We start from the raw sequence: 27850 nt of genomic DNA, 5'->3' as shown, positions 1-27850 counted from the left end.
TTACATCACATCCCATTATCTGATCGGGAGGAATGGAGCACGCTGATTGGCTGAGCGCAGGAGGCGTGAGAGTGTCGTCATCAGATTGCGCCGAGCCACAGAGAGTCGATATAGGAGAGGAGTCAGTGTGGAAAGTTTCCGTTCAAAGATATCACTGCTTGTCTTTAGTTAAAACACTGTTTTAAAGGTGGTGATGTGGAACAAATTGAGTATTATTATAGAAAAGTACGGTAAAAAAATAAATATAAAATGGTTTAGACTGTATTAAATTGATAAATGCAGATTTCCAGTCTCCATCCGGGTACTACGTCTTGTTCTAGCAAACATCTTTGGCCGAGTCAAGGGGAACGATGGCGGCGGTGGGAGCTGTGAGGTCTCTGAGGGTCCTCAGACTTTTGGTAATATTTTACACATACTCACACACACATACACACTGTGCGTGTTAAACCGGGTCACGCGTGTTTTTGGCGGTAAAGTGTTTGGTGCGCGAGACAGACAGTCAGAGTAGCTGCACGTGCAGAGAGAGAGTCCTCAGTTGTGAGTTATCAGTCTAAAAAAACTTACCTATAAACTTAATAGCTATTGCTCTATATATTATATAGATGTATTACACACAGAAATATCTATTTGAAGCGTTTATGTCTTTTATTGTTGATGATTATGGCTTACAGCCAACAAAAACCCAAAAGTTAGAGTCTCAGAAAAGTAGAATATTATGTGGGCAGGGTGCCAATCCTGCTGGAAAATGAAATCCTCATCTCCATAAAAGTTGTGAACAGAGAGAAGCAGGAAGTGCTGTAAGATTTTCCGGGAAAACACTGTACTGACTTTGGACTTGATATAATATATTTTTTTCATGAACACACTACTGCAACAAAATGAAATTTAAATATTAATTGCATACGATATAATATTGCACACCCCTAGATGAGATAAATACAAAAATACAAGAATTTGATCAGATTTGTAACATACGTCAATGATCCAGAATGTCATGATACTAATAATGCACTCCGAATATCTCCATATATCCAGTAATAAAGTATAATAAATGATACTGGACAGATATAATCTGTCTCTAGTAGATATATAATAGGAAATGAGAACAGTGTGCAATTTTCTTTTGCTAAAAAACAGCAAAAAAAACTAGTACCCTGATGTAATAATTAAGGATATGTAATATGGCACTATATTTCAGGGCATAATAAAGTTCATGATATTTAGTAAGATACCAAAATTATTGTGTACGATGTGACATGGCACACCCTTACATCTCAGCAACCAGTTTTTCTATTATATAGACATTGTGAGTGCATAGAGTACATAGTCCCATTTCAGCCAGTATGTCAGAGTATTTGCAGAGAGAGCTAGGGTGACCTGTATGCCCTGTTCCTTGGTTTGTTTCTTATGGCAACACAGCATGGCATGTTCATGTGTATTCCTACACTGACAGGCCTTTTCCTGCTTTTTCTTTTTGTGTTTATTAAAAGCCCCAGTATGCATCCCGCTGCTTTAAGCCATGTCCCAGGCTCCAGGGGGGTCACGCTGTCCGTCACCGCCCCTCACCGTTTACCTCTCAGCAGTGGAGAGACTTCAGATCCAGCTGTGGTACATGCCTTCATCTTCTAAAGTTACTATATAGACTTGTGCACCAGTCCCCAACTTTCAGTAGTTTTCCTGCCTTTGGGGTCCACTGTTCTATAGTGTTCCTATTCCCCTACAGTGTTGTGAATTTAGTTCTTGGTTGATACTGTATATGGTAGATATACTTTTTAAACAGTAATTGTTGTTTGTTATAATTTTCCACAGTGGCTTCTGGACAAGTCCTTCAGTTCAAATTGTCAGACATTGGAGAGGGAATCATGGAGGTGACTGTAAAAGAGTGGTATGTTTCTTATAAATTGAATAAATGCATTTATTAAGTACGATTTCCACTAAAACATTAGGGATAGCTCATTTTTTTTACCTTACCTATTTTGCTTATGTCTAACTTATGTCTTGGAGCACTCATGCTCTGCATTTATGAGTGTTTCCCTGCATAAATTCACTGGATTCAGCAGATCAGCTGATTAACCATCACTTATTGAGTTTTAGTGGGTGTTATATAACAGGTAAAAGTCCTGAAATGCATTTTGTACTTTACAGCAGTTTATCGTCAGCTGTCATTAAAAAAACCCATATCTCAAAAACGTTTACAGAAGTAGAGTTTCAATGGTAGTCAGTATAAAAAGTGTATATTCCATGGTTCATCTTCATGGAGTGTTGAAACAATGTAAAGGACAACATTTGTAAAAACTTCAAAAATTGGAGATACAAAATTATTCCAGGACAGAAAATATATGGATAATAATAAAAGCTAATTATTTATAAGATAAAATGTGCTGCACAGATTTTGACACTGTTCTAAGCTTGCATTCCTTCCTCTTGCTTTTGTCTTATTCCTCTCCTGTCTCTTTGTAAAGGTACGTGAAGGTGGGGGATAAGGTGTCTCAGTTTGACAGCATCTGTGAAGTACAAAGTGATAAAGCGTCGGTCACAATCACAAGCCGGTATGACGGAGTCATACGTAAGCTCCACCATGATGTGGACGCTATAGCCCTCGTTGGATCTCCGCTGGTGGACATCGAGACAGACCGAGAGCAAGGTAAGCTGCTTTAGCTCCCCTTAAAACACTCCCTTATACCGTTAAGGATCTCTGATCCAAAATAAGTTAATAGGATAATATCTAAATTCTAAATTAAAAAAGCCCAGATTTGTCTTGGCTGACTAACCCCATCTAGATCAGTGATCAATCATGTTAACTTAAATATTTGTTTTTTTTCACTGAATTGTGCCGAGTTTCTGTTTTTTATATTTAAAATTTTTCTCCATGTCCTGCAGATGGAGCTCCTGAGGAGGATGTAGTGGAGACTCCGGCAGTGTCGCACGAGCACACGCACCAGGAGATTAAAGGACACAAAACCCAGGCCACGCCTGCTGTACGGCGTCTCGCCATGGAGAACAATGTAGGAGCAAATTTCAAATATGAAATATTCATTAGATAAGTTTCCATACTATCCATCTCTCGGAATACAGTGCTCCAGATCTAGTAAAAAGACTTACATAAACAGTAGAGACAGTGGTATTCTTGATTTCAGAAGAATTAAATGATTAGGTGTCCTATTATTGTTTTTTTAGTTTATGCATCAAATTTTCCATCTTTAATCATTTTCTTTGAATATTTATAAACTATACAGAATTAAGTAAAGATGTTAAACTTGTTAAATATGTCAATTTAAAAGAAAACTTGCATCCCAAGCTTTGGAGTTAGCTGACCACTAACTAACAACTAACATTTTTATTCCTAAACATGATATAAAGTGTTTTAAATCACAGAATTAGTAATTAGTAATAATGAGCTTGTATTAATTGCAACGAAATATTTGAAAAAAGAAACACAGGGTCCAAAAAAGGATAAATTACTAAATGAACCTAAAATGTAAAGGCATTTTGGCCACGCCCACTTCTAGTTTGAAACTGCATATTTATATATTTTTATTTAATGTTTTTCCCTACATTGTGTTAAACAAACCAGAACACTCTGTGAAGAATTTAGATGCTCTTACCTGGGGAGCTGTTAACTTGTGGTTTCTGAGGCTGGTAACTCTGATGAACTTGTTCTGTACAACAGAGGGAACTCTTGCTTTTCCTTTCCTGGATTAACAGACCTTCATTTTTTCTTTACTCAGTTGAGCAGTTCTGCAGTTTTTTCTGTTTAGTTTTCTGTTCTTTTGAGTTCCTCTTTCTGTCTTTGATCAGATTAAGCTGAGCGAGGTGGTCGGGACGGGGAAGGATGGACGCATTCTGAAGGAGGACATCCTGAACTTCTTGGCTAAGCAGACAGGAGCCATCCTCCCATATGATGAAGTGAAGCAGCCGGTGCCGGCAGTGACTCCGGCTGCAGAGAAGAAACCGGTTCTGAGTCCTCCACGCGCCGTCCAGAGACCCGTCTTCACCGGCAAAGACCGGACAGAGCCCCTCAACGGTGACTTTCAGCTGCTCCTGTGCTCCAATGCTAATGATGCTAATGCTGATGAATATTTGTTGAAGGGATTTCGAGTTTTGGGTCAATCAAGGGGTATTTTATTTGATTTGGTATCGGCTATTCTTCTTCTTTTTTAATTTTATATCAATTTTTTATCCCATAATTACCCAACCCACTCATTAGGACTCCCCCTATCACTACTGATACCACAACACCAGAAGGGTGAAGACTAGCACACGCCTCCTTCAATATATGATAAGTCAGACGCTGCCTCTTTTGCAACTGGCTCTGGCAGCTGATGTCAAGCTGCATGACCTGGATTCGAACCAGCGATCTCCTCATCATAGTGGCAGGAAATCGGCTATTCTAATCTCAATTTTGATCATGCTGAGTGATCCTCATAATAGTTAATATTCATCGTCCCCAATATTCATTATTTTTGCATAATATTTGGCGCAAGCGTAATAAATAATAAGTGTAAAGATTGAATAATTCCTACCAAACTTCTCTTTGCAGTAAGGAAGATTAAAGAAAAACTACATTTAATTTATTTAATATATGCAGTGGTGAAAAAATGTCAAAATGAACGAATTCATTGGCTTGTTGCTAATGATGCTAAATGTTTCCAGCGTGTTTAAACAGTTGTTTATTTGACCTGTTTGTACTTGTTGTTCTGCTCCTGCAGGTTTCCAGAAGGCCATGGTGAAGACCATGACTGCTGCTCTGAAGATCCCTCACTTAGGGCTCTGTGAAGAAGTGGACCTGACCCAGTTGGTGCGTCTGCGCTCAGAACTGAAAGCTCTGGCTGAATCCCGAGGAGTCAAGCTCAGCTATATGCCTTTCTTTATTAAGGTATGAAGTCTTAATGCGCATTTTTGCAAATACATTGATCTCCAAGCAGTAATTACAGCACTTCATGCTTCCCTCTGCTGACAACTTTTATAGAGATAAAAGATCGGATTTCATTTTCCAGCAGGACTTGGCTCACTGTCCTCTCTGCAAAAAAACAACAACTGGTCTTATATAATATTGTAATTTTCTGAGACACTGATTTTTGGGTTTCCATTAGCTGTAAGCTATAATCAACAATAAAATAAATAGATCACTCTGTGTGTAATACATCTATATAATATATGAGTTTCACATTTTAAACTTAATTACTGAAATAAAGTACATTTTCAATTATTTTAAGTTTTAAATTGTCTACTTCCCATAAAGTACAAATACTTGTGTTACTAAAATGCTTTCATTTTCAATGGAAATATATATGGCAGAAACATTAAAAATCTGGAAACGCCATTGCATTTGAAAATAGCTGTTTCCAGGCCTGGATAAGTTTTAGAAAAGTAAAGAAAACCCAGAAAGTTTTGGAAAAGTCATGGAAATTTATCTATAATAATCTATAAATCGTTGTGTTTCTATTTATTAACAGAAAAAAAACTATTTAAAGCTAACTTATACATCAGCTCAGAGTTAATTCAGTAATTTAAGCCCCACAGAATGGAGCTCTCAGGATCTGACACACATTTTATTATTAAAGATTGTGTGTCAATTTTTTATCAGATTCATTTTAGGCCTACTATAATCAATTTTAATTATAGTTTTAGTTGATTTGCATTGCAAGTCTTGGAAAAATCATGGAAAGTTATTGGTTTAAAAAAGTGTATGAACCCTGTTGCTTTCTTTCTTATTTTTATTTTTAGGCTGCGTCTCTCGGCTTGCTGCAGTTCCCCGTTCTCAATGCTTCAGTCGATGAAGGTTGTCAGAATATTACCTATAAGGCAAGCCCTGATCTTTCTCTTATTACCTCATAACTTCTAAAGCTGATCAGGATCTGCTGTGAGGAAGAAGAAGAAGAAGAAAAGGGACAAAATCAGACCTAATCATTTCTCTGCACTTTGAATTTCTCACAGGCATCTCATAACATCGGCCTGGCCATGGACACGCCGCAGGGCCTCCTGGTGCCCAGTGTGAAGGGCGTGCAGGATCTCAGTGTGTTTGATGTTGCAGTGGAGCTGAACCGCCTGCAGGCTCTGGGCTCAGCCGGACAGCTGGGGACGGCTGACCTGACGGGAGGAACCTTCACTCTGTCCAACATCGGCTCGGTGAGCTTCAGGGGGACTGGGGGACCGGGGGGTTGGGGATTTGGGGATTCTGTCTGTCTGTCTGTCTGTCTGTTTGTATTAAAAGTATTTAAAATGGAATGTATTGAAATGGTGCAGACCCACACTATTGGGACCCAATAGTGCTCATTGATTGTTTCTTCTGAGACCAAATGCTTTTGTTTGAGTAACTGTCTCTACCGTTCTTGCAAGGCTTTCTAATAGGTTTCGGATCATAGTTGTGAGGATTTGATTGCATTACATTGCCACATCATCCATGCCTACAGTTGAACCTGAGAGGGGAGGGCACTGCAGAGGCAGAAATTAGCACAATAAAGGTGTTTTTTAAAGTTAGGAAATGTTTCTAAAACTTTTAACCAGGACTGGTATGTTTCATTACTTCAAAGGAACACAATTCAGCTATTAATGGAGAAAATTCATCCTCTTTAAAGAATGAAAGGTTGTTTTACTTACTTATTTATTTATAACTGTGTGTTTATAGGAAGGAGTAAATGCAATATTACAGAAGGACCTCAAATTCTGTCAGATTGTGTTTGTATTTCAGTACACGGCCAGAAGAGGGCGATATGTCCCACACTACTGAGAGACCAGGCTGTACACTGGGTTTGTGCTGCAGATCAGTCCACTTTTATTGTTTTTTTTTTTGGAAAGCAAGCCTCAGTCCTGCAGGTTGTGTTGATCCGGATTTGTTAATGCACTGCGCTGTGATCCGGATTATTCTTATTCTTCAGAAAGTTCTGAATGAAATATCTGAGAGTATTTAGCTCTCTTAGCTAGCCTCAGCTGGACACACACTCTTTCTTCTCACAAAGCACAGAACAGAGCGTTCAGGTGACCTTGAAACCCGAGGCTGGTGGAGAGTTGAGTCAGCTGGGCCTGAGTCACTGCGGGCTTTCAGCAGGAAAAGTCATGTCGTGTTGGTGGTTCCAGCAGAACCCAGTGTCCAGAGAAGGAGCTGATTCTGGAACAGTGAAACGATGAGTGAGGAGACGTTCAGAACAGAATGATCTGTTCCTTGTGCTGTGATTTATTTCAGATTTTTTTTTTGTGTGTGTGTGTTTAGATCGGAGGGACCTACGCCAAGCCGGTGATTCTGCCTCCGGAGGTGGCCATCGGAGCTCTGGGAAAGATACAGGTGAGCCAGCCGAGCTTCATCACCATTTAATAAAAAGAGCATCCAGATACCTGAAGAGATTAACCTGCATTTCAGATTTCATCATTATATCAGAATATGCAGTACCAGTCAAAATTTCATTCAGTCAGTGTTTTTTTTTTTTTTTTTTTTTTTTAAAGATTTTTCTAATTTGTAAATGTAATATTGAAGACTATATTAAAGCTATACAAAAACAAATGCAGAAAAATTCTGTTAACAAAGAAAAATGTTAAAACAGACCAGAATGTAAAAAAAAAACTTAAAAAAAAACTTAAGTAACAGGAGTGATTTTTTTTGTTATAACATGCAGTCTATAACCATTTCTTTAAAATAAAGACTTTCTTTAGAAAAAAACAAACAAAGGAATTAGTAAACTTGCTTTTAAAAATGTTTTTAAACGTCACGAGTTTTGTAACTATCATTGACTTAGAAACCTTGTAAAAAGTGAAGTGAAGCTGCCTAAGATTTACCAGTACATGTTTTGAATAGTTAAATATATGTGTAGAAAATACATTTAATTTAAAGGAGTTACAACAACCCGCTCTCTCTCTTCATCTGAAGGTGCTGCCTAGGTTTAACTCCCGTGGTGATGTGGTCAAGGCTCATATCATGAGCATCAGCTGGTCAGCTGACCACCGGGTGATCGACGGCGCCACAATGTGCCGCTTCTCCAACCTGTGGCGCTCTTACCTGGAGAACCCGGCCTCCATGGTCCTGGACCTGAAATGAGGGCAGTTTCTGAGAACATTTACCGGGAGCGTCCACATCCGTCACATCCATCACTTCTTCTTTCACTTCCTCACTCAATAGGGTCACTACATTTGTGTTGCTGTTGGGACGCGGTGCCTTTATTGCAGCTATAGTAGAATCTTGTTTTTTTTACAGAGAGAAAGTCCTCTCAGATCTGTAAGATTACGTAAGTTGCCTTATTTGTGCATTAATTAATTAATTAAAGGTGTAGGTCTTATAAAAATGAATTTCACAGAATTTTAACCTTAAGATAAATATGGTCTATCAGCCAGAAAAAGTTCAAGTGTCTTTTTCATCTGAAACTATGATAGTTTTACTCAATCAACCTGGACCTCTGCACTGCAAACAAAATGCAAACATTTCCAGCTCTGGAAAAAAAAGAAATTAAGAGATCACTTCAGTTTCTGAATCAGTTTCTCTGATTTTGCTATTCAAATATGTTTGAGTAAAATTAACTTTGTTGTTTTATTTTATAAACTACAGACAACTTTTCTCCCAAATGCCAAATAAAAATATTGTCATTTACAGCATTTATTTTCAGAAAATGAGAAACGGCTGAAATAACAAAAAAGATACAGAGCTTTCAGACCTCAAATAATGCAAAGAAAACAAGTTCATATTCATAATGTTTTAATAAAATAACCCTGGTTTTTAATCACCGTTTTCATGCATCTTGGCATCATGTTCTCCTCCACCAGTCTTACACACTGCTTTTGGATAACTTTATGCTGCTTTACTCCTGGTGCAAAAAAAAATCAAGCAGTTCAGTTTAAAGAGGTTAAGAGGTTGTCAATTTGGTAAGACATCAAAGAAACTCATCATTTGTAAGTGGTCTTATTTTTTTCCAGAGCTGTAAATGGGGATGGAGGGATATAGACTTGGCTGAAGGACCATGTTTGAGGTAAAACCGTAATGAATTTGAGTAAGTCTGATTTGTCGTTCAAATTACTGTTACGCTAAGTAAATAAATGTGTGTTTGTTGTCCGATTAGACTTTGGCCACAGCTTTTGGTTGCCTTGCTCTTCTCTTACCTTCGTATTACTTTCCAAGACCTTCAGTCAGTACTGTAGAGTAGAATAGTGAGGCTGGAGTGGCAGTAGCAGAGACAGGCACGGTCAGGAGCTCGGATGGGAAGAGAACAGTGGAACACTGTAACGCCCGACTCTCTCTGATGCTACTTCATCTTCACAACGAGCCACTGTGGAGCCGACAGCCTGATACTTCATTCTAAACCACTCCGGCCAGGCAGAGTGGACACTGCTGCACTGTGAATGGACACTGTTACGTGGGAAGCGCTGCTGCTGCTTGTCTGTTAGGATGATTGTAGATGATGTGGGAGGGCTGTGATTATTACTGTAATGGGAATAAATGATGAAATTTGTCTAAAAATAAAATGTTATTTAAGAAAAAAAAATGTGTGGAGGTTTGAGGAAGTTTGAGGTTTATTCCAATTTAGTTTATAGGCCTATCCAGACAGGATTAGTTTCTCAGGGGGTTCTGCGGTAATTTTCTCTGTGATTTTATTCCCCTCCAGAACGACCATGTACGTGTTTTTCACAGACATCCTCTGAGAAAATTACAGGCTGAATTATCTACTGTTTTTCTGTGCTGAACTCCGTGGTCCTCGGGTAATTTTAGTCCTGTCCGGACGCACATCTCTGAGTTTCATCACCTTCATTTCATTAAAATAGCTATTTGTCCACTGCTTCGCACCATATTTACACTTTGGGAGCTTGGGCGTTTCCACGGAGATCCATGTTAAAAACACAACAGCGAGTGGAAATGGAGGAGCTACTGAACGTGATGTCATGTGACCGAGAAAGCCTAAAAACTCCCTAGTCCTCCTGTTTTTTCAATTGCAGTCCAGATGCGAGAGTTTTATCACCGAGTAGAAATGTGAAATATGTTCCTCTGAGAAACTAATCCCATCTGGATCAGATGGGATTTCAAACCACCTCCAAAAGTGTGTTTTTTTTTTTTTGTTTGTTTTACTGCTGGAAAATGAAATCCACATCTCCATAAAAGTTGTCAGGCAGTTGTAAGATTTTCCGGGAAAACACTGCACTGACTTTGGATTTGATAATATAACACAGTGGACCAACACCAGCAGATGACATGAATCTGCTGCTCACAACTTTTATGGAGATGTGGATTTCATTTTCGAGCAGGACTTGGCACACTGCCCACACTGCCAAAAGTACCAATTGGTCTTTTATACAGTATTCAAATTTTACACCGATTTTGGGTTTTCATTGACTGTAAGCCATAATCAATCATAATCAACAATACAAGGAATAAACACTTAAAATAGATCTTTCTGTGTGTAATTTATCTATATAATATATGAGTTTCACATTTGTAACTGAATTATTGAAATAAAGGTAGTTTTTAATGATATTCTATTTTTTCAGATGCACTACTATGTACTACTAATGTACATATATACATCTCCTTGTAAACACCCAGAAACAAACCCAAACCAAGACAAAATAACCCCACAGCACATTTGAGACTGAACAGAACTGAAGGGCCGTGGGAAGAACAACCCCAGCAGTGTTGAGGGAGTGTCTCCTTCATTTTGAGTCAAGTATCTGAAGCACAAAGCAAGAAAAATAAAAAAATACACCCACAAAAATCTTTTTTTTTGGTCCAAGCACTTTACTTGGGACAGTAGTACATGACATGGTATCTGAAGAGGAGCCTTCTGATTATTGCAGATGCACTGAAGTGAATCTATGTTCCCAAAGGGGCGAAAGCAGCCCAGCTCCTATGCACCACAATGGTTATAACGACTAACTACGACCAGGAGTGGGAGCTTCTCTCGTTCCTGTCCGAGCCCGAAACATAACGTAACGTAACAGTCCACTGGAAAAGGTGGAATTCTGAAATTCGGCAGAATTGAACTGGACCCAGGGCACACCCCTGAGGGACACCGCGTCCAGAGTCCTCGGTTCTGTAGGTGCCGGAGGCTCACAGAGGTCCGTGTTTGGTGTTTAAGGGCTTCGAGCTGAAGAAGGGTAAAGCCTTTGTGTCGGTTCTTAAATTTCGACAAGACACCACCATCCACCACAGGATAGAAACGTAAAAAGTACTCATCCCTTGTCTTTTGAAAACCCTTAGGTGGCCTTTGAGGACTAGGTTTTGTCTCTGGAAGACATTTATAAAGAAAAATAAAGGAAAGAAAAGAAAAGAAAAGAGCAGAAGTGGACAAAACTCGACTCACTTGGAATGCTACTACTTAGGAATGTGATAGAAACTGTACAAATCGTACACGCCAACAACGTTCACTTACATTCTAGTTCAAGAAAAGAAGAAAAAATTATAAAAAAAGAGAGAGAGATTCTAGACAGAATGGTCAAGAAGAAGAAAAAAAAGAAGAAAAAAAAAAAAGAACCCAGACACAAACAGACATGGGGGAGGTCTCTCTCAGGACTACCTGTTATGTAGATCTCGATCTAATGCAGACCTACTAATTTACTGGTACCACTTTAAAATAAGACTACCTTTATAAAGGGTTTATAAATGGTTTACAATTAGTTTATTAATGGTTAATAATTAGGTTGTAAATGGCTTAAAAATCATTAATAATCAGTTATAACACATACGTAGAAAGGGCAACAATATAGATGGCTGTGGGTTCACTATTTGCCAAACAACAGGTCATTGTTGCTCTTTCTACGTATGTGTTATAACTGATTATTAATGATTTTAACGGCATTTACCTAACCTAATTAGTAACTATTAATAAACTAATTATAAACCATTTATAAACCCTTTATAAAGGAGTCTTATTTTAAAGTGATACTAATTTACTCATTTTAAGTACAGGCCTTACTCTCGCCCTCCCCCCCATCCTTTTTTTTTCTATTTTTTTGCACTGGAATCCCTACAAAAGCTCTCGTGGAATGTTTCGGACATTTGGCTTCTTTTTCTTTTTTTTTTTTTCACTCTTAAATGAGCCAGATAACTAATATCTGTTGAATGAATGGATAGATCTCCAACAGGTTCTCTATATAAGCAGCGCTCATTCAGACTGCATTGGCTTTTTATGCTTCTTAAAAAAATAATAATGCAAATACAACAACAACAACATCAAAAGAAATTATTAATAGGCATCGTAACTTTAACAAGTTCGAAAAGTTCAGTGGTTTCTCAGCCAGACCTGCACGAGTGGTGCGTGTTCACTCGAGCGTTCAAAGTGTGTCATTGGAACGATCCCACCACCCAAGCCACCTGAGGGTTTTGAAGTACGCGTACAAACAAACGGAGGTCCGTATCTGCGAGAATCTGTATCGGCAGACGCAATACATCTTTGCTTCTTTACACATTAAACATGACTACTTCCTCTTAAATGATCAAGGCAACTTTCCTTCACATAAATAACAATGAAATGTACATTCTTAAAAAGTAATCGTAATAACAACAACAATTATAATAGAAAAAAAAAAATAGAACTGTATCCACTGGTGATGGCTAACGCATCTACTGGACTGCTACATGAACCAACACTACAGTCGTCTTCGTAAAAAGTTACACCGAGACAAGATGTTCCAACAGATTGTTGGTGATTACAATTAATATTGTCCGTTTCCGGAGGTCAGAACTTCGAGAGTCAGTCTTATATTTTTGATTATCACACTTAGATCCCTGTAGCATGTGAATGAATGAATGAACCAACGAACGAACGAACGTACATACAAGTCTTTTGATTATTCATTATTTTTCGATGTAACAGAGCTTTGAAAATAATCAAGGCAGTAACAATGAATCAATGAATCAAAAATAAACAAATTATAATAATTATAATACAGTAACTAACAAACGAATGACTGTTCCTGTTATTACAAGCCTGTGCTGAACTGAATGCGTGTGTGTGTGTGTGTGTATCCGTGTGTGTGTATCCATCTGTGTGTGTGTCTTGGTGTGTGGGTCAGGGTGGGAACGTCTCTGAGACCGTGTGCATGTGTGTGTGGGTGTAGACAGGCAGCTTTGTGATGGACTTGATTGTAAAGCCGTTAGAGGCTTTTTTTTTTTTTTTTCTTCTTTTTTTTAAGGCCCCTGAAGGGACCGTGGTCCATTCAAATGAGCCCTAAAGAGGGCCGCCAGAGGTCAGGTGTCGTCGTCCGTGTCCTCTATCAGAACTTTGGTGTCTCGCATTTTGGATCTAGACAGAAAAAAAAGAACAAAGAAAAAAGAAGAAGAAGAAGAAGAAGAAGAAGAGAAGGAGGAGGGTTAGTAAAACTAGAAAATATAACTTGTTTCCACAAATCCTCAGTGCTGATATAGACAGGGCTTCCACAGGTCCTTAAAAATCTTAAAATGCCTTAAATTTAGTTTAGGAGGGAAGGCAGTAAATTATATCTGAAGAAAAGTGAGGAATGTAAAAATTGTAAGGAAAGGATTAATTGCAATAAAAACAAGAGGCTTTTTTTGTACTTCTTATTCATAAATACTACTTTTTTATTTAATTGAAGCTAATTATAGTGTACATAGGCATGTAAATGGCTTATTTATTTATGTGCCATTCAAGCCAGTTAAAATATCTAACAATTTTAAATCATGTTTTTTTTTCGTTATTTTTCTTAGACTGCACTGATTAACATATTCTAAAAATGCTAATTATTCTGCCAGTGCTTTTAGGAAAGTAATTTTTAGTAATTAAAAGGCTGTTTCATGTTTATTTTTGCTAGTAGTCATTTATGTTCCCTAAAGTGGACTGAATTTTTTATTTCAATCCTTTTTGTATACCGTCACCTAGTTTTTTAATGATTTTTTTTGCCACAGTTATAGTAAAGAGGTATTAGAAATGTCTTAAAACTAATTCAATTTGAGCTTTTAAAAATGTGCAGATTCCCTGGATGTAGATCTTTGTGATGACATCACTGATAAAGTTTCTTGCTGATTTGCTCTCATATAGGGAGGCATGGGATGTGGGGTCTCTGATTTTACAATATCCAATTTATTTGATTATTTATTACCATATTTTTCGGATTATAAGGTGCACCATCAATATATGTCTTTTTTCTGGTCTATTTTTATACATAAAATGCACTGGATTATAAGGCGCAGAATTAGAATTTTTCATCCCTTCCCTGATTTGGAGAAGTAATTATTAGTATTTATAAGCTAAAATGCAGTTATACAACTTTCAAATTAGGGATTATTTTTTTGTATATTTATCTCGTGCTAGACTGTGCGTGTGTACAGAAGGGCAGTTCAGTGTTGAGCTTACTGGGATGCGAGACGTGGTCGTCTAAGAGACATGCTGTAGCTTCTCTTCCAGTTCTTCTTCCCCTGCCGGTTCCTGACCCCGTCCTCCTGGTCCATCATCTGCTCTAATAGCGTCTGATCGTCTGCATTCAGTGGAGCCACTGAGATGTCCCGCACCGCTCTGAACTCACCACAGTTGTTCAGATGCTCGTTCTCCAGACGGAAGAAGTTCCACACAAAGCGTCTGCACCCGGGGATGTGAGGAAAAAACAGTGTTACTTTATCATCATCTTTATAAGCCTCTCAAACAGGCTGTCATTATGACTGTGTTACTGATTTATCGTACATTATTTATGCCATTATATTTTGTTAGCAAGAAAAACCTATTAACAACAGCATTTTTTGTTTAAGTATTTTTTTAATGTATTTATTTTCAACCATTTAATATGGCAATTCCTCTGTCTAAATAACTATAATAACTATACTAGTGCATCACAAAAAATTTGAACATCATTAAAAAATTAGTTTATTTCAGTAATACAGGTCAAAATGTGAAACTCATATTATAAGCTGATTTCATTTTCCAGCAGGACTTGGCACACTGCCCACACTGCCAAAAGTACCAATTCGTCTTATATAATATTCAAATTTTCTGAGACACTGATTTTTTTTTTATTATTTTTTTTTTATTAGCCGTAAGCCATAATCATCAACAATAAAAGAAATAAAAACAAATGAAATAGATAACTGTGTGTGTAATACATCTATAAAATGTATAAAATGGAGTTTCACATTTTCGACTGAATTACTGAAATAAAGTAACTTTTCAATCATATTCTAATTTTTTGAGATGCATTAGTATATAGTAATTTTCTTAACTTTAATTAATATGCTCCCGCCAACACACACGTCAATTCAACACACACAATTTAAGCATGTGCCAACATTTCCAAGTGATTTAGTCCTTTAAAAGTTAACCATATATATTTGTACTTGAAATATGAAATAGAGGTACTGCATATTTGAATACCTGTTCTGTTTTGTACTCTGTACTTCTACATTTGATATATTTCAAATAATGCCTAGAATGGGAGGCAAAAATGCACATTTCTGCCCATTAAACCTGTTTTCATATGTATATTCCAGATGCCCCAAAATGTGAAGAAAAAAAAGCGGAGTTGTTCATTTTACCTGAAGACCTCCAGAGGTGCAAGAACAGTGGCCAAAATATCAGAAATATGGCAGCATGAAGTTACAGTCCCAATAGAGAGGGGAATAGTCCAGGCAAAGCGCAAGATTACATCTTCTAATATGGCACAATAATAATAAGCCTGCAGAAAAAATAATAAGAAAAGACGTTAGGAACACAAATATGCATTTAATCAAAACAAAACATTAACAAAATTTTCATTTAACTCAAACTGAGACTCTCTCTTTTAAAGTGAAGACTATAAAAACGTACTTTCTGTGGGTAGACTATCTCCTCTCTCAGCAGAGTGTTCTCTCCTGCGTTGCGGTCGAACAGACCCCAGTCCATCTTAAGGTCCCACACAAGAGTGTAGCACGAGTTGATCACCGAGAAGGCGATCAGCAAATAGAAGAAAATGTCCTTGTCATCGTGGTCATTAGCTAAGAGGAAAAAAAAAACAAAAAACATCAAATTAAGAACAACTTTAAATGAAAATCTGCTGTTTAGACCATAACTTCTAATAAATAACTAGATTTCAAACTACATTCAATCCATTCTGTCTGAACCTGGGCTTGGATTCTGTGTAGAACATGAAGCTCTCACCTTTGTGTGTTTTGTAGAGGGCTGCAAAAGTCACAACAAAGAAGGTTGTGGAGTATTTGCCAGCGTTAACTAAATGAGGGAAGGCACGCTTTGTGTCTCTGTAACGCCTCAGGCACTGCACAAACCGGAACCAGGCAGGCAGACACTGGATCACTGCCCGCACTCCATACGAGTATGTGTTACACATACCTAATAAAAAAACAAAAAAACAACAACGCAACAGTTAAGAAACGGACAAACTAAAACTAGAAACTAGGCTTGAAGATTCATGAACTAGTGCATCTCAAAAAAATCATTGAAAAGTTACTTTATTTTAGTAATTCAGTTCAAAATGTGAAACTCATTTATTATATAGATGTATTACACACAGACTGATCTATTTTAAGTGTTTATTTCTTTTATTGTTGATGATTATGGCTTACAAAATCTCAGGACATTAGAATATTATATAAGACCAATTGGTACTTTTAACAGTGTTGGCAGTGTGCCAAGGCCTGCTGGAAAATGAAATCCACATCTCCACTTTGGACTTTCACTTAGACCATCAGTAAATTTTGCATTTCATTTGTAAATCAAGGGAGCAGAGTCTGGAGGAAGAGTGGAGAGACACACAGTCCAAACTGCTTGAGTTCTAGTGTGAAGTTTCCACCAATCAGTGATGGTTTCCAGCAGGGAACTTTTCATTTTCCAGCAGGACTTGGCACACTGCCCACACTGCCAAAAATACCAATTGGTCTTATATAATATTGAAGTTTTCTGAGTTTCACATTTTGAACTAAATTACTAAAATAAAGTAATTTTTAATGACATTCTAATTTTTTGAGATGCACCTGTATGTAATGATCTATAATTTCGCCAATCCATTCTGACTACTAATAATAATGTTGAAATGTCTTTGTAGTTTGCAGTTTTGTAAATGCTTTATATTTTATGCAAAGTAGAAAAACAGTGAAAAACTGTGTTCCACTTTCTGAAGAGTAAACATGTGCTTTGAAAGCTCACTAAAGAATGAAGCAGTGTACCATTTTTAGAGTTGAGGTCTTTGTATGACTTTGTCCAGTCCAGCTCTACGCTGTAGAAGCAGACCAGGTACTCCAGGTCCATCAGAAGCACAGCCAGGGAGTTAAGCTGATCGGCCAGCCAGAAATCAGCGAACTCCACTCTGTGAAACGGAGCTGTGACCACTCGGAACTGTGTGGAGAGCAGGTGGGAGTAAGTAAAAAGTAAAAAGCAGTAAAACATTTTTTATTAACATTATTATTTATACATATTGTTTGTGTAAATCGTGTACGTGATTATTCTTAACTACTCAGGATTCTGCAGGGTCTTACCAGTAATTTGAGCAGCCAGAAGCGGGACTTGTAGTAGCAGGTCTTGAACGGATTGATGAGGAAAAGCAGGAAGAAGCCATAAAGTGCCAGAGGGCTGGCCTGAATAGGGATATTTAGAGACTCAGAGAAGAGACAGGACAGGATGCTGAGACACCACAGCACTCCCAGAAAACCAGCGATCTGCAGGAGAGATGGAGACGAAAACGGATAGAGCAATGCCTGATTAAAAAATCAATTCTGTCTCTGCATTATGCTGCACAACATCCCAATAAACCAGACTCATTATGGTCTGTTTGTAATGAAGCATGCAGCTGGTCAGTGTTTTTTAAGTATTTACACTTCTTTAGTTTAAGACCTCATCAAAATGCTGCATATATATTGAGATGTTTGATAGTGAAGTGAAGCAGATACATTTAATCCACTGCTCCGGCTTTATACACCTTAAATAATGTTATTATTATTATTATTATTAGTAGTAGTAGTAGTAGTAGTAGTAGTAGTATATCTCAAAAAATTGGAACATCATTGAAAAGTTACTTTATTTCAGTAATTCAGCTCAAAATGTGAACCTCACATATTATAAAGATGTTTTTTAAGCATTTATTTCTTTTATTGTTGTTTATTATGGATTACAGCCAAATTAAAACCCAAAAATCAGTGTCTCTGAAAATTATAATATTATATAATAAGACCAATTGGTACTTTTGGCAGTGTGGGCAGTGTGCCAAATCCTGCTGGAAAATGAAATCTGCATCTCCATAAATGTTGTCAGCAGAGGAAAGCATGAAGTGCTGTATAATAAAACACAGTGGATCAACACCAGCAGATGACATGTCTCTCCAAACCATCACTGATCATGAGTAAATTTTACATTTTTTCATTTGTAAATTAAGGGATCAGAGTCTGGAGGAAGAGTGGAGAGACACACAGTCCAAACTGCTCGAGGTCTAGTGTGAAGTTTCCACCAATCAGTGATGGTTTGAGGATTATGCTGTACGCTTTCTTCCTTTTAAAGCTGTGTCTGTGAGGCATTAATGTGTTTTAAAAAAATCTTAGAAATAAAACTGCCTCTCAGATAATAAAGGATTTGTAAACGGTATCTTTGCTCACCTCGAAGAGATGCTGGTGGGAGAGGTTGTTGCGAGGGTTGAGCTCAAAGATCAGCACGTGGTTCACACCTGCCTGCCTCCAGCCGTATGTGTTGATGCCCAACAAGAAGAGAAATTCGATGAGCAGGAAACCGCCGCGGTAGATCCGCACTAGCGGCCACAGGCTGGGCTGACTCTGAGAAAATATCAGAGTGGCCACACCTACAGAGGAGACAGAATAAAGCCTATTAACTGTGGCAGACATGACCTACTACAGGTTAAGACTTTCCCTGTATTTCCAATTCCCAACCACTACCTAGCACTCCATCAATCACACAATACTACCAATACTGTTCCACCACATCCATCCTTTTCAAACCGCCAACGAGCATCTTTTTGCTAATGTGATGGAGTGATTATTTAAATTTGGCGACTACAATTTTCATTGTCGACTAATCTTTAATTTGTAACAGTGCTGCATTACACAAAGTGCTGGGGACAGAAGAGCAGTGGGAGATAAATGGGGGTAAATGGCTCACTCACAAAGTTTACACTCAACTTAGTCTGTGTCTCCAAAAGTGCTCATTGAGAACAGATTACATATTTACTCACTAAATATCAGCACTTTCCATGTTTAAATAACATTAAATGCCTTTTTAAATCTCATGTTCAGCTGTTTCTATTGGTTTTAGAGATTGAGGACATGGCAGAAATAATCGTTGACTAATCGACTAATTTGGGGGGGGGGGGTTGGGGGGGGGGGGTTGGGAAGGTCTTATTAGTCGACTATCAAAATAATCATAAGTTGCAGCCCTAATATGCATACATGCAAATATATCGCCTCTGATTGGCTAACAGCACTGCAGCAGAGAACGCTTACCTGCCTTCCCCCCACAGTCAACTTTACTGCTCTAAAACTCAAAGGATAAAATGTTTTCAGAGATAAAGCCTTAGATATAAAGATAATAACCCCTAAACTTTGCTTAACACGCAGCCAAAAGAAATGTTATCCATGCTGCGGTGAGAGTAGAGGCTGTACAAGAAATGCTATCAACGCCCCACGGCCGAGATTCTCTCGGACACAAAGAGAAAAGATTTAATAGAGTATAGAGAAAAAGCATTTATATTTTAAGCAGTAAAACTAATGCTGTTGTTTTTGTTCTTAATAAAGCGTCATGATAAAATCATGCTCATTGTTTGTTTAATCAATTTCATACGCAATGAGAGTAGAAATGAGCCTTAAACTGATGGAACATGCAGATAAAACATACCTGTGATAGTGATGGTTGCTAATAAAACTATAAAGACTCCACAGTACAGTCCAACTCTAAACGTGGTCCACGCTGGCGCAGGCTGAAACGGGAGAAAAAAAAGTCATTACAGAGGAGAAATAATAAATAATAAATCTAAACCTTTTCTCACATATGTTCACATATTTCGCACTGAGGTTTCTCCATTTTTATTTATTTTTATTAAGTTTTGTAGAGATTAACTACTTTAGCAGAAGAACAGGGTATAAGACATTACATGCGTCCTGGGTGATCTGAAAGTACAGGTGTGAATGAGGTACAGTACGTCTCAAGGATGCATCATAATCAAATACTCAAACCACATTCAGAGGTAGTCAGAGACGAATATGACCACATTATTACTCTAGTGCGTATGCAAAAATATCATTCTTAGTATTCGAGAGGCCACGCCATCCACCGTCTGACGCGGTTAGCTAGACTACTTTTACCTCTGCTTTAGTCATTATCTCACTGAACTAACACAATTTCTACTTGAGTATGGGTTCTGGATGCTCTACCCACCACTTCTCATATACAACTAGTCTGCCTCAATTTACTAAATTAGACACTTCCCTGCAATCTTGCAGTCATGTTCTAAAACAGTGGTGTCAAACTCTGGTTGTGGTGGGCTGGAGTTGTGCATAATTTGGTGATTCCCTCGCTCTAACACACCTACTGAACCTGCTTATTAACTGAGATGAATCAGAGGGTTTTCTTCAGCAGAGCTTCCACCAACAAAACTGGCCGGAGTCCTCAGAACGAATCTCAAAGAGCTAGACGAGAGCATGACTTAGCACAACACAACACACTGAAGGAGTGGTTAATTAAATTTTTATACATATTCTAATAGAAAATATAGATGGAAATTTATGGAAACAGGTTTTCTCGTTATGTCTCTCTGGGGAGTCTTTTATGTAACAATGTGTGAAGTGTGAAGCTACCGCCACCATGTGTTGAAGCTGTACCTTTTTAGGAGCTGTTTTTCCTGCTTCAAAACAGCTACCAAAAAAGGGAGATTGTACTAATTGCACTAATTCTGTAGTGGACTGTTTTATTACATCATTTTGTCACTTAATATTTTTATTTACATTACTTTTTTAACAAATTAGAGTCTTGGTAAATTATTGATGTTTACAAAACAGTTTTTGACAGTTTTCTGCTTCTACTTTAAGTTCAATGTTTTATTAAAATTTAGGGCCATCAATCCTAAAGAATTATTGCACACAATTAATTTGGAATCAGTAACATGTAACAATTAGTTTTTTTTATTTTGTTATATCTGCAAAAATAGTGTTATTACAAAAAAACTATTATGAACTATCATGATATCATTTAGGGGTCATATCACTCATTACTAACATTTATTAATGTTATGACATTAATTATAGGGTATATAATGTGACATGAACATAAAATGTTGCTGCTAAATAGTACTGTACGGTTAAGTACTGTAATGTAAATATTAGGCAATCAAGAATGTGGCTAGTTAGCTTCTTAGATGAATTGTTACAGATGCTAGCAGTGGGGTGACCTCACCTGTGCTGCACCCAAAGGAGGCACTCGAAGCCTCTTCATTGCTTTCTGTCTGTCTCCCCCCTCCAACTCTGTGGTGACCAGGGCCTGGAACAATTACGATGCATCAGTGTAAATTTCATATATAGTTTTTTTTTTTTTTTTAGCATTTTAGTATTTAAGACTCCAGTGTGAACAGCAGGGCGGAGGTACCTCAGTCTCAGAGATGAGCTGAGTGATTTTCTTGCAGGTGTAGAAAGGTGCAACCTCCACGTGGGCCACCCGCCAGTCCGCCCCCCGCGACGTCTCAAAGATCTTATCATGCTTCTTTAGGATTTTGCGGAAACCAGTGAAGTTCAGGTTCTGTAAGAAAGAAGCGATCCATGTATTAGAAGATACATTACGAAAAGCAGTGTGTAAGACTGGTGGAGGAGAACATGATGCCAAGATGCATAAAAACTGTGATTAAAAACCAGGGTTATTCTGAACTTTATGAATATCCTTTTTTGTTGCATTATTTGAGGTCTGAAAGCTCTGCATCTTTTTTGTTATTTTAGCCATTTATCATTTTTGCAAATAAATGCTCCAAATGAAAATATTTTTTTTTTGGAATTTGGGAGAAATGTCGTCCGTAGTTTACAGAATAAAACAACAATGTTCATTTTACTCAAAAGTATTACCCATAAATAGCCAAATCAGAGAAACTAAAGTGGTCTCTTTTTTTCCAGAGCTGACCCATAATGATACATGTTTTCTGCAGTTGTACTCCTTTGTGGTTCTAATATTAACTGGACTATATATCAGAAAAAAATATATCGTTAGATGGTTATATACACAATATGATATGGAAAAAGTATGAGTGCTTATTTGTAAGAATAATGAAACTTATGGTATATTAAAAAAGTAAAAATGTATTGCAACTACAGTAAACTGCTCTAGAATATGATGTTTGAGATATTAGAAATAATTTGTCGTGCTGCTCCTTTAACTGCATTGTTTCTAGGATATTTTTAATAGTCCTAGTGGAACCTCGCAGCCCTAGTAAAGTATCTGCTGTACCTGGTAGTTCTGCAGCAGGATGAGGCTGAGGTAGAACTCGCTGAAGGCCAGCTGCAGGTCTTTAATGTTGCGGTGTTTGCAGCGCTCCTGCTGCGACAGGTGGAAGACGGCGCGGCGGCGGCGGAGACCCGGCGCTCGGCTGCTCTCCCTCTGAGCATCCAGCGATGACTGCAGCTCATTCTGCAGCGTGGCGAAGCGTCTCTGAGCCTCAGCCAGCTTCTCTGTAGCATGAAGAGGAGAAAAAATTTATCTTTAGCTATAAGGAGGGACGTACAGACAAACGAAAAGGTGTGAAGAGATGCTTGCAACAGGTGGGTCTTCTACGCAGTGGGTCATCTGCATGCGCCACAGTCAGACGCCAATTATCACCTCAAGATTAGTTTAGTATGGCATGTTGATAAGCCAATAAGGATTTAGAGTGTATGTTTCCGGGTAGAACTTACACGAATTAATATAGATTATTATCAAATTTAAAAAGCAAAAAAAAAAAAAAAAAAAAAAAACAGTTCCTAGAATTTAGATTTTATTGTGATCAATACCAATACCGTTAACTGATCTTTTGTTAATAATTAATTATATTAGTTATATTAATTCCACAATATTTATAAATGTTTACCACTACTTCATGTATACAGCAAGGGTGGGAATCATAAGGCATGTGACAAGGTCACATATTGATACGATATGATCAAAATTAAACAATATATTGTGACATTGATATATTTTCCCATCAAGCAAAGCAAAAGTCATTCACAATAGTGTCTTATATATGCAATTTCTTTTGGAACAAAAGGCCAAAATGCCAAATTATTATCAGTCATAACTATTGACAATTTTATTGTTGATCTGTGCATCAGAACTAGTTTTATTTAAGCAACCAGTGAATACAGATGCAGGATTTCCCTGCACCAGTCTATCGCTTTAACAGGAAGCCCGAGCAGAACAGCAGCCAGACGGATGAGCAGCAGCGCTACAGAGCGAAAGATAATTTGATGGACCACATAAGAGCAGTCTTGGCTTATGTCCTGTTCTGGTTTTGGCAGAGTGTTGGAGTGATTTAGCGTCTTTTCTTAGTAAGGCTTTGGGACATTCTGTCATTGTGAAAACGGGGGCGGGGCGGGTGGAGGAACAGTGAAGGAAAGATGGCTTTGTGTTTACATTTGCTCACCTGAATAGAATGTGTTGATTTTGGCCAGTTCCTTCTCGCATGTTTGGAAGAACTTCTCCTCAAACTTGGCGTAGTATCGCTTAACTGTGTCTTCGTCTGTGACTACAGAGCGAGAAAGAGAGAGAGAGAGAGAGAGAGGGAGAAGAATGGATAGAGAAAACATGAGATTAAATCTTCGCTCTCTGTTGCAGACCAGCTCACTGAGTTTGTGCACATATTTGTAAGCCTGCCAGTTTGGACCTGGTCAGTAAGCAGTGTCTTTTCCAAAGTGACAGATCACTGAAAGTGTGTGTGTAGTTCTGTAATGCTTCCATAGTTACAGTGCCAAACAAGGCACTGTGGGAATACCATCACAGAGAGAAAGAGAGAGAGAATTCTCTACCGGTCTCAGTTATCTCTCCATCATAAAACTCTGTCAGACATTATTTATGAACACATTAAGTTCAGCGAAAAATCAAAGAGTTCACCGCACTCCAAAAGCACTCCATCAGAGAAGACATGTTTAGTGTCTGCTTATGTTCTGGACCTGTGGTTCCGATCCGCACTCACAGAGAGCTACCATCCAGCAGAGGAATGCACTAAATATCTGGGAACCAAATTTATTTCTGTGGAAAACTGGAAAAGTTCTGTTACAAATCTGATACAATTCTTATATTTTTTTAATATCTCAATTAGCGGAGTGCCATATCATCTCGTATGCAGTAATAAAATTACAGTTTAATTGATGCAGAAGTGTATTCTTGAAATATTTTTTTTTAATTGAGTGTTTTGTCATCGCCAAAAGTATAGTTATCGTGAAAATTCAATAAAATATTGTGATATTACTTTAGGGCCATATTGCCCACTCCTATTGCAGTGTTTCCTTATCTTTTATTGTTTTTTTTTAAGCAACAGTGTCAGCCCCCCTCTCCACTCCCCTCCTCCCCCGTGACTTCGGCAGCACCATGTATCAGAAGCTGCTATACATACGGTAGGGTCTGTGGGAGAGAACCGGCAAAGAACCAACAAACAGCATGTTTAAGTTCATTTTTACATAAATTAGATTAAATTATTCAGCATCACTTCCCATGCTGTGTATCAGTTTACTACCTTTTTCACAAACTGTCTGCTTTCCTGATGAAAGAAAGAAATTGTACAAGGCTAGGATAGAAAGATTAGCTGAGCTAAGAAAAAAAAAAAAAAAGAATTTACTAAGCCATTTTATTTTTCAAGCTAATTTAGCTTTATTTTTACGCTAAAATAAAATTCTAATTAGAATATCAATGTAGAGATCAATTTATAATTAATTGTTTAAATAAAATTTTGACAAAAAAAATGCACTGCTGAGGTAAGTATGTGATTAGAATAGCACAGCTTAAATAAGTGTATTGTGTTTTTTCACATAATTCTGCAGGTTTTATCCCCAAACTAAATCGAACATAATCTTTTCAGCCAATCAAAAACTTAGCTTAACTTTGCTAAAGGTAGTGATTAGTAGGATCTGTGGGAGTGGAGTTGGATCCAGTGTCTGAGGGACAGCGCAGGGTTGGAGACCACTGTTCTAGACAGTAATTGACTCCATTCAGGCTGAAAGTTGCAGACAGGGCTGCTAGCAGTGGTTTCAGCCAAACAGAGCGGTGTGAAGGCAGTAATTAGTCGGATCAGGTGGGGTGGATGGTAGATTAGGGTTGGATACAAAGTCTGAGGGAAGGCAGCTCTACAGAAGCAGGACAATAGTCAACTCAATCCAGGCTCTGAGGCGGCTTCCAGCAGGACAACTGCTTTGGGTTAGCACACCCATTCACAAGTTCACACTCTTTATACTGGTATGCCACTTATGAGTGCAGATAATGCAATGTATTTAGGCTATGATAATTAGCATAAAGAACCAATTGCAGTGAAATTACCTCACAAAAGAGCTGGACGATATGGCCTAAAAAATGTTTTTTTTTTTTTTTTTTCACACACAAAAAAAAAAAAAAAAAAAGACTTTAAATCACATTTTTCCCCCTCACTAAAAATCAACCTACAGATGACAAAGAAATGGTTCAAAACTAGGTTTACCTTTATTTTGGTTTAACTTGCAGCTCAGCCAATCAGCTCTCCCTCCTGCCCCACCTCTAAACCCATACATCACCCAGTTCCCCTCCCAAACTATGCCTCCCATTTTTTTTAACCTTTTTCAAATTTGAGCTGAGGGTGGAGTCAGCAAAAATCAGGGGTTTTAGCTAGGCCTGTCACGATAATTACATTTTTGTCTTGTCGTGCAATAAATGAACATGACCTCAATAATATTTGGTAATCGTGATACCATCTATTGGGTTGATTTGTATGTTTTTTGACATATATAACATTAAACAGTAGTTTAAGGAGGCACACATAGATCAATACCCAATAATAGGGTATCATTGCTTTATTATATTATGTATTATGTATTTTCTTTATATCAGTGGCATGTAATGATCTAAAAAAATACTATTGTTTATTTCCGGGACGATGCGTCGTCCGCAAAAAAAATCTTATCGTGACGGGCCTAGGTTTAGCGCCTCTTTACAGTTATAAGAGGTGATTCCTACAGTAGGCAGCAAACAAGTCGCTTTGGACAAAAGCGTCTGCCAAATGTAATGTAATGTAATTTAATGTAAAACAATGAACTTCAGAAACAAAAGTAGGAGGAGGGTCACCTTAAAAAAAAGTTTGGGCAAGAGTAATGAAGGGTAGATTTTTGGCAAAGGGTGAGGAATGAACAGAGGGCATGAACGTTTCCCTAACCCCTTAAGAAAGCTCGAGATTGAGCTCAGAGTCTAAACTGTTTAGCTCAAAAATCAAGAGAAGTACGTAAAGCCCTGATGCCTGGCTGCTGAGACTGGACTGTGTTGACTGTAAACATGATGTTGCCACAGAGATGTAGGTGAGTGATATTCCCCTGAGGCGCCTGGAACGGAGAAGGCCATGACTGTGAGCTCGCGGCTGGACAGCAGCCAGACGGCCAGACGCTGACTCACTGTCTTCAGGAATGAGTACAACTCAGACACACACACATGAACACACACAGACACACACACACACTGAAGTTTTCAGTTTGGAAAAATGACCTGGAACCTGTCAATCATGCAGCCTAAAGTATCTACTGTAACTAATTCCGCATGACCAGTTTGTCTAAATCCATGCCTTACATCAACAACCAACTGACCAAAAAGTACTGTTTACAAAAGCATCACTCATCACAGACTTTCATACACAGTGAATTATAACCATAAACAGACCTGCTTGTATATTCCACACACTTTTATAACTCAATTTGCACTTCTGTTGCTGTCAAACAAAAGCCAGTATGTCTACAAAGTCAACTTCACAAGAGAAGTTTTTTTTTTATTTTTATTTTTTTTTAAACAATTTCTGTAATTGTGAATGAAAGTCGATGTTATAGTTAGTCAAAGTGTGTGTTGATCCATTTACTATAAAGTTTGGACACAATGTAAATGATAAGGTCAGAAAGATATATTACGCAAATGTACACATTTTAAATGTAGAATCCATTACAATACTTTGAATACTGGATTTTTATGCATGTGCTTGGTTACCATTTATATTCTGTACCATCTAGTTATGTATAAGCACTTATTTATAACATTCCTTGTACAATATCAGCTACGTGGGACAAACTGCTAGCTGATAGCACCCTGGCTTGTCAAAACACTCAGGGTTCCTTACTGTTAGCCGCTTATGCTAATGCTGCTCCATCCAGCCTTAGTGAAAATCTGGAATTCTAAGCTTCCAGCACTTGTTTGACTTTGAAAAAATGTTAATTTTCTTTAAAGAATTTTAGAATTGCTTACTTAGCTTAGCTATACTTAACTTAGCCCCCCCCCCCCTTTTTTCCACATGTTCCTTACTATTGTGCCTTGAAATCCAGTGTGCCTTATGTATGAAAATAGACTTCATTGATAGTGCCCCTTATAGTGCGAAAATGTTTAAATCTGTTTTATGATCTGAAACATTTTAAAGTAACAAACAAAGCAAAATACTAAGAAATCATGATAAGGGGCAAACACTTTTTCTCATCACTGTATGCATCTCCATGATTATCAGAGCACTGGATTCCATCAAATAAATGACCCACGTTCCCCTATTGTTTGAGCATTCATTCACGCTACTCATCAACATGTTTGGTTGGCAAATCATTTTGCTGTTTCTAGATAAGACTGAAGAGGCAAGAATTCTTGCAGAACACTTAACCCAGTATAAAAGAGGTGTGTATACACTCACTCACAAACTTATCAAAGCAGCCTTATCAGTAATGTTAGTTATCAGTGATTAATGTAGAGAAACTGCTTAGCTAAACAAAGCGCAGCAGGAGAGATCGAACAGT

At 37.8% G+C, this 27850-nt stretch overlaps 2 protein-coding genes across 2 annotated transcripts in view; one reads left to right on the top strand and one right to left on the bottom strand.

The window, feature by feature from the left end:
• The first annotated feature begins 250 nt into the window (after positions 1-250).
• LOC103035953 (lipoamide acyltransferase component of branched-chain alpha-keto acid dehydrogenase complex, mitochondrial) lies at positions 251-8779 on the top strand. The gene is made up of 11 exons (XM_007250692.4): positions 251-398; positions 1491-1608; positions 1810-1885; positions 2463-2644; positions 2881-3005; positions 3799-4024; positions 4710-4876; positions 5728-5805; positions 5938-6129; positions 7211-7282; positions 7862-8779. The coding sequence occupies exons 1-11, from the start codon at positions 351-353 to the stop codon at positions 8027-8029; spliced, it is 1452 nt and encodes a 483-aa protein (XP_007250754.3). The 5' UTR covers positions 251-350; the 3' UTR covers positions 8030-8779.
• Positions 8780-10198: 1419 nt separating this feature from the next.
• xpr1b (xenotropic and polytropic retrovirus receptor 1b) overlaps positions 10199-27850 on the bottom strand; it is a 38392-nt gene continuing 20740 nt past the window's right edge. The window contains exons 3-15 of the mRNA XM_007250693.4: positions 23500-23601; positions 22332-22552; positions 21486-21635; positions 21297-21380; positions 19743-19824; positions 18494-18693; positions 17384-17563; positions 17075-17243; positions 16053-16241; positions 15723-15889; positions 15452-15591; positions 14283-14504; positions 10199-13214 (exon numbers count right to left, since the gene is read on the bottom strand). Coding sequence (XP_007250755.3) covers positions 13160-13214; positions 14283-14504; positions 15452-15591; positions 15723-15889; positions 16053-16241; positions 17075-17243; positions 17384-17563; positions 18494-18693; positions 19743-19824; positions 21297-21380; positions 21486-21635; positions 22332-22552; positions 23500-23601 — 1961 coding nt within the window. The 3' untranslated portion in view covers positions 10199-13159. The remainder of the gene's footprint in view (positions 13215-14282; positions 14505-15451; positions 15592-15722; positions 15890-16052; positions 16242-17074; positions 17244-17383; positions 17564-18493; positions 18694-19742; positions 19825-21296; positions 21381-21485; positions 21636-22331; positions 22553-23499; positions 23602-27850) is intronic.

The sequence above is a fragment of the Astyanax mexicanus genome, chromosome 8, assembly GCF_023375975.1.
Source record: "Astyanax mexicanus isolate ESR-SI-001 chromosome 8, AstMex3_surface, whole genome shotgun sequence".
In the NCBI taxonomy this organism is placed as follows: domain Eukaryota; kingdom Metazoa; phylum Chordata; class Actinopteri; order Characiformes; family Acestrorhamphidae; genus Astyanax; species Astyanax mexicanus.
The sequence above is the reverse complement of the archived record's forward strand: the minus strand, read 5'-3'. Positions and strand labels throughout refer to the sequence as shown.

What these genes read in the sequence shown, in the direction of transcription:
- LOC103035953 (XM_007250692.4), top strand. Translation starts at nt 351, where the DNA reads ATGGCGGCGGTGGGAGCTGTGAGGTCTCTGAGGGTCCTCAGACTTTTG. An exon ending in AGACTTCAGATCCAGCTGTG is followed by an intron (nt 1,609 to 1,809) that starts GTACATGCCTTC and finishes AATTTTCCACAG; the next exon opens with TGGCTTCTGGACAAGTCCTT. An exon ending in CCGGACAGAGCCCCTCAACG is followed by an intron (nt 4,025 to 4,709) that starts GTGACTTTCAGC and finishes CTGCTCCTGCAG; the next exon opens with GTTTCCAGAAGGCCATGGTG.